The sequence below is a fragment of the Phalacrocorax aristotelis genome, chromosome 6, assembly GCF_949628215.1.
Source record: "Phalacrocorax aristotelis chromosome 6, bGulAri2.1, whole genome shotgun sequence".
NCBI classification, from domain to species: Eukaryota; Metazoa; Chordata; class Aves; order Suliformes; family Phalacrocoracidae; genus Phalacrocorax; species Phalacrocorax aristotelis.
This window is the reverse complement of record NC_134281.1, coordinates 49627253-49633602: the sequence shown is the minus strand read 5'-3', so window position 1 is coordinate 49633602 and position 6350 is coordinate 49627253. Positions and strand designations below refer to the sequence as shown.

General features: G+C 42.1%; 1 protein-coding gene across 2 annotated transcripts in view; it reads right to left on the bottom strand.

The window, feature by feature from the left end:
- Nucleotides 1–2330: 2330 nt before the first annotated feature.
- Nucleotides 2331–6350, bottom strand: part of PIK3R3 (phosphoinositide-3-kinase regulatory subunit 3) — a 77554-nt gene continuing 73534 nt past the window's right edge. For both annotated transcript variants that reach the window (XM_075097751.1, XM_075097752.1), the window contains 2 exons: nt 5984–6154; nt 2331–4571 (listed from right to left, as the gene is read on the bottom strand). In XM_075097751.1, the coding sequence (XP_074953852.1) occupies nt 4370–4571; nt 5984–6154 (373 nt within the window). In that variant the 3' untranslated portion in view covers nt 2331–4369. The remainder of the gene's footprint in view (nt 4572–5983; nt 6155–6350) is intronic.

Sequence of the window (6350 nt, the reverse complement as noted above, 5' to 3'; positions counted from 1 at the left end):
TTTAAACAGCCACAGCATTCGGTTGTGGACACGGTGCCACCCAAGCCTGCAGAGAGCCCAGGATTTGGGGCAACCAAGACCATCCTCCTTCCCCTGCCCTCCCTAAAACAGCACTAAGTGTCAACACTCATTTCCACAGTCCCCATTACAGTTGCCTGGCTTTGCGAAGGACAAACTTTGATTTTTGCCCTGCTGTGACTAGAATCTGGATATGATTAAATACAAGCTTTTTTCCTGGGAATGGCTTTCGGTTGTGGAAGTCTTGCTTACACTAGTGTCAGTGAGAAAAGAATCAGGCCCATCACATTAAATGGAAAACTTCTTGACCATCTGCCACATCAAGAGATATGCATGTGGAATAAGAGTGTGGAATATGTCTTTTGGCATTAGACAGAGGGCTGTACTGGATATAGCTCTAGAGTGCAACTACCAACGGTGCAAAGCAGCGACTCAATCCACTGCTGATGAGAATTAAAAAGAAAACCAAAACACAAGCCCCAAATCTAGAGCACTCCAGTATCAGAAGGTAGATGATCACATATTACTTCACATACTAGTGAAGCATCTGTTGGGACATCCCTCTGTTTCTAGGTTGGTTCTTTCCATGCTAAGATTACAAGTAATCAATAAAAGAAACTAGTGGGAAAAAATTTATAACTTACTAACCTCAAAAACATGGCACTCATGGCTGATGCAATGGGGCCAATGGCAACTGTGGAAGTAGACCTGATTTCCATCCAAATACAAAATACTGAATCACCCCTGATCCCTGCAAATATACTTCAAAACAGATTAGAAGAAACTGTGCATATTCGAGTTTCAACACCCCCCCCCCCATTTAACACTGTGCAAAAGTTATTTAACTCTACATATATATTTAATACAATATGGGTCAATGAGATCAGTACTCCTCTAACTGCAGTCCGCTAACAGACAGCTGCTACAACAGAGAGATGATTTCTCCCTTTCCTCCTGACATTTTGACTCTTGAAACCAAAACATTCTCACATCTTACTGTTTTAAAAGAACTGGAGTTCCTTTGTTTTGCCTTTATGTTCACATTTCCTGTATTTGTTTTAGGCTTAACAGCTGCTTTTCACACTAGGGTGAAATCCTGCACCTCACAGGCCCGTTTCTGATTTCTCAGTCATGCAAGTGTAGAACTGCTCCTGGAAGCCGTGGGTTCTCACAGGTCTAATGCTACTGAGTAAACAGAATTAGGCCAAGCACAATGAGTGCAGCAGGACCAAGCCCTTGCCCCATGGATCATACCAGCTGCAGTATCAGCCGGTTTTATACCTATTTTAATTCGCCCTATGAGTGCAAAACGGATGCAAAAAATCTGTGCAATAGCATGTGAGAATCAAAGGGGAGCAATCGTAGCAGCTGGGACTCCAGGTGTCCAAACCAAACACAGAGATACAGCGGCAAAACACAGCCTCAGAGTGACTGCTGAGGATAACAGAACCAAATACAAGGAACATGGGCTTAGTCTGTCCATAGCCCTGATCTGAAGGTTTGGGCAAAACAGAATTTCAAAGACTGCTTCAGGATGGCTTATTGGCTCCGAGTGCATCATTCACAGTAAATGCATCACCTGTGATCAGCAAAGATATCTCAGAGTGAGGGGCCAGAATCCCAACTCAGTCACACCACTATAAAGCCAAGCTACCTTCATGGACGCCAATGGAATTACACTGTATTTACCTTGGCAGAGCTGGCGCCGGAGCCTGGACCAAGGCCTCACAGGATCAGTTAGATTCCAATACAGGGAAACTTCAGACAGTCCTTCTTTGCTCTCCCGCTGCTGTCAGTACTGCAAGGGTGTGCCAGGATTTATGAGCCTCAAAGTAGACCTGTGCTTGTATAAAACAAAACCCAGCCCTATCTGAAAATGGGGCAGATGTGAAACACTCCAGCCAGGCTGTCCCCATCACAAAAACAGGGATCAGAAATATGTGCCCCAGCAGCCTCAAATATTAACATTGTAAGAGAAGAGCCCAGCGAGATCACAAAGGCAGAGGAAAAAAAAAAATCAGACACTCCTCTGGCACAGGTTTTTCCACAGGCATGAGGCACCTGGCTATCATTTGTGCCTTTGAACTGATTTCCCTCACGGGCACTTGGACTTAACCCAGCACCAAGGGAATGTTAGATGCACAAGAGGTGTGAGAATGACAGCTTTACAGCTACCAGATTAGAACAGCAAATTATCCAAGGGGTAGGGCAAGTTTCTTCAAAAAGAAAAATTTCCATGTCTATATACCACTGAGGAATCCATTCCAGATTTTCACAAAGAGCAAAGGCTACGTCTCATTTTTCCTTTTCTTGGGGAAGTGGGAGAGAAGGGACACATGAACAGATGTGGGTCACCTTGACATGGGAACTTACATGAATTTTCTTCTCCTCTCACCCAGCTTTGGTTAAGTTTTGTACTGTTTTTAATTAGAAAAGTGGCATCTACAGAATTCTTTGCCTGAAGGTTGCGCTCTGGCTGATTAAAAAGTGCCTAGGATGCATCAGGGTCATTAGTGCAAAATAAAACATCGTGCAGGCATGCCAGGCAACCAGACTATCCCTCCTACAGTGCTCCAAGCCTTGTCATTTTCGTGCTTGCAAATTAATGAAATTCAGTGAAGTAATACTTATAAATATTAAACATCAACAAGCCTGGCACTACTGCCCCAGCATTATGGGAAAAAAGCCCATTTTTACAGGAAATCAGCCCCAGGGTCAGAAACAGGTCTAGAGCATTCTCAGGCCTGCACGACTGTCTGCTTCCTGTCCTGCACAATGGGTGCACTGCAAGGGAACTGCTTCCAGTAATAGGAACAAAAGTAACTTTCAAGGTTGCACACTGAACAATTACTTTGCCAGTTGTGCTTTGATGCCAAGTGGTTCAGTTTGCCAAATCCAGCTCTTATTCATTTTAGAAGCTGAAGGAATGGAAATAAGCTGCTTTGTATACTTTCCAGGGAGGGGATTTATTGGATGATAGCTATACTTGACAAAGCCCAGGACTACCCACTCCAGTATGTGACAGCAGCCCTTGCCAAAGGATGGTACAGGGCATCCAGTAACTGAGGAGTCCAGCTCTCTTCCCTTCCTGTGTTTTGCACCATGTCCAAAATAACTACAGGGGAATTTAGATTATACCAGTGTAAAACCTTGCTTGGCTGCAGTGGCGTGAGAGTTCAGAACCTAGCCTGCAAAGAACAAATCAGAGGATATCTATAATTAGCCTGCTTGCTTCTATACAACTGGAAATGACTACACCTCATGAAAGAATTCAGTACGATAAGCCATCCAGAAGCATTCTATTGCACCTACCTCCTCCATACCAACATCAAGCGTTACAAGAGTCTGTCATTGTTCAGCAACAGAAATGCAAAGGGTGAGTGCAAGCTTCCTTCTAGTTTACATTCTGAAGCACAGTATCATTAAAAACTACCAACAGAATCCCAAGCTGAGCGGAAGGAAGGGGGGGGGGGGTGAAGAAAGGAGAGAGTGAGCAATTACATCAGATCAGACAAATTTAGTGTTTTGAAGCCACACACTGTTTAGCTTTTCCTTTTATTTGTTTCAAGTTTTGGTGTAGAAAGTATGTGCGGATGCTAATGCAACCTTCCCCATAAGTGCTCAATCTAGCAACGAACAAAGTTTTGGTGTGTTCAATTTGGTTATAAGTGTTTCCTTTAAGTGAAGACCTGTAGTGCCACTGAAACCAAAACTTTGTTACTGTTGGCAAAATGAATAAAGCAACTTTTCCTTACAAGCATTTTTCCATTTAAATAAAAACCTGAAACTTTCCCATAATTCCTTTGGTCTTCTCTCACCAAATTCCACGCTACCTCAAGACAAGCCCTCTTTTGGAAGTTCGGCTGAATCGCAGTGAAGCTGCTAAACTTAACAGAGAAGAATTGCTGTGGTAGAGTTTCCCCCCTAATTTCTTGGGAGTTTAAGACTGAAAGACATTACTGATGCCTCAGACGGAGGCTTCAAATTGTCTCTACAAGAACAAGAGAAAACAAAATCCAATTAGAAGTTCCACTGAAGGTGCCTGGCAAAAAATCATCTCCATAAAACAATGTTTTCCTTCCAGTATTTTTGTATGCATTGTGTTGAGTTTATTCCCCTCATAAGGAAACAAAAGTATCAGTGTAAAAACAAAGCTGAGCTTTTAAGGTAGCACCAGGACACCTACACCCAAGTTGTCATCTCGTTGCTGCTAGGCCTCTTTTTGATTCACATTCACAGAATCACTTCTTGTGCAAAACAAGCAGTCTAAGGAGAAAGAATGCCCTCCAAGTTCTAATAAAAATTGTAGAAAAGAATCCAAGATAGCCAACACTTTCCTCCTCCCCAAAATTTATCTGCAGAGAGAGGGGGGCATCTGTGCGTAGACAGGATAGGCAAGCCTGACATTTAGGGAATCGTTGTGTTGGACAAGGGATGTCTGCTGGTAATGAAGAACCAAATCTTTAAGTGTGCTGTACAGGTTATACGGTTCTGCAAACCCGTAACCTCTCGGAGTGCTGTAGATCACACAGTGCTTCACTTCTCCATCAGCTCTGCAAGAAAAGAAACCAGGAGAGTTTAACATCAAAGGACAAACCCAAAGCGACAGTCTATTAACAATTAACTAATGCAGCATCCCTGCCAGTCACTAAATTACATAATGGAGGACCCAGCAGATGCAAGTTGAGGAGATTAATATAGTCCGTGAAGAAACAGTGCTTCAGGGCATGTGATTAAACACTCTTGCATAATAATCCACATAAGAGGTCTCTTCTATCCCAGCAGTACAATTCCCTACTGCATTTTTCTCCAAAAGTTTCTTGGAAAAAACAGTCAAGAGCTTAACCAAGAAGATAAGCACCTGATGTCGGCTATGACTTTGTGCTCAACTTATCTGGAAACCTTTCTACTAAGCAGAGAAGCCAAAACCCACAAATTCTTAGGACCTACAGAGTATTTCATGAAATGCAGCACTAGCCTTCAGTGCCCATTTTTAATGTTAAGCATGGCATGGGTTCAAGTTGGTTCATTATCTGAAGTCATAGTGACTGAGTCCCTAACTTGGCAGAGCAGTTACTGCATCACAGTATTCCCAAAGCTGCTAGAAAAACTTATCCACCAGAAAGATCAAGTATTATGTAATCCCTGTATTGGAGCCTTTTACAGTCCAAGTCACATGTAGGACAGGTTACATTACGCCATCCGTTTGCTAGCTTGTAGCGTGATACCAACTAAGTGAAAGCACCTGATGAACCCATCACTTCAGTGACTGTGACAAACAGTATCTTGAACATAGCAGATAGTACAATCTCCAGTTACCTTGAAGTAATATACCTTCACATATTCATTTCTTGGGCTTACTTTCAGAAGCAATTAACCTCTTGTGAAATAAATCAGAGAAAGCAATTTTGCACAGGCTTGAAGGGATTTTAGATAACAGAATCAAAGTATTCCTGACCTCGTTACACCAGCATAAAAAGAGTGAAACAAGAAATTGATGCAAGACTGTGCAAATGTCAGGAACTACTGCTCACAAATAATGTCTCTTCTGAAGCATCACTGTTAACATACAAGGGAAAGTATCTAGGGCTGGCCATGTCTGAAAATGAGAACGGAAGATGTTACAGCTTTACAGCCCTGTTTTTCTTCCCATGTATTCCTTGGCAGGGAAGAATATCAGACAATGTGGCCTTAATTTACTTATGACTGTAGAGCTTTAAGTTGGGATACTTCAGAATTTTGTAGTAGCTACTGTGGTGACTGAAGAGACTGCTAGGACTACAGTTTTTGCACATTCAAAGCACATTTTTGCAACAAAGCTTTTACCGTGCTAGTCTTCCTGCAAATGTGCAACGAGTTCCAATGGGTAGACCTAGGCTAGGCCTGGCTTTTGCTCTCCAAAATAAATAGCTGTGGTAGAGATTTATGAATCAAGTAGTTAGAACAAAAAGGAAAATAGACTTACACCACAGAACAAGCATAACATCCTTTCTTGCTACTCTCTCGAATTAAAAATGCTCCATCAGGTTTCCCACAGAGCAAGTCTTCTGCTTGGATACGGTTGAGATCCCCAACAAACCAAGTTTTCTCATCATGATGTGGCAGGTTTTCATCTTCTTCATTCACAAAGTATGTGCTGAAAGAGAAGATAAATTTAACTTAACCAGTGGTCAGTAAAGGAATTAATAAGCAGAGTGATTTATTTTTGCAGAAGTCATTCAAAAAAATACCAGAACACACCCAAATTGGGAGGTCAGGCTCCTAATGGACAGCTATTAAAGGCTTCAGCTTAGAACTTAATTTTTTCAACTTTGTTTAATCCTAAATGCTTC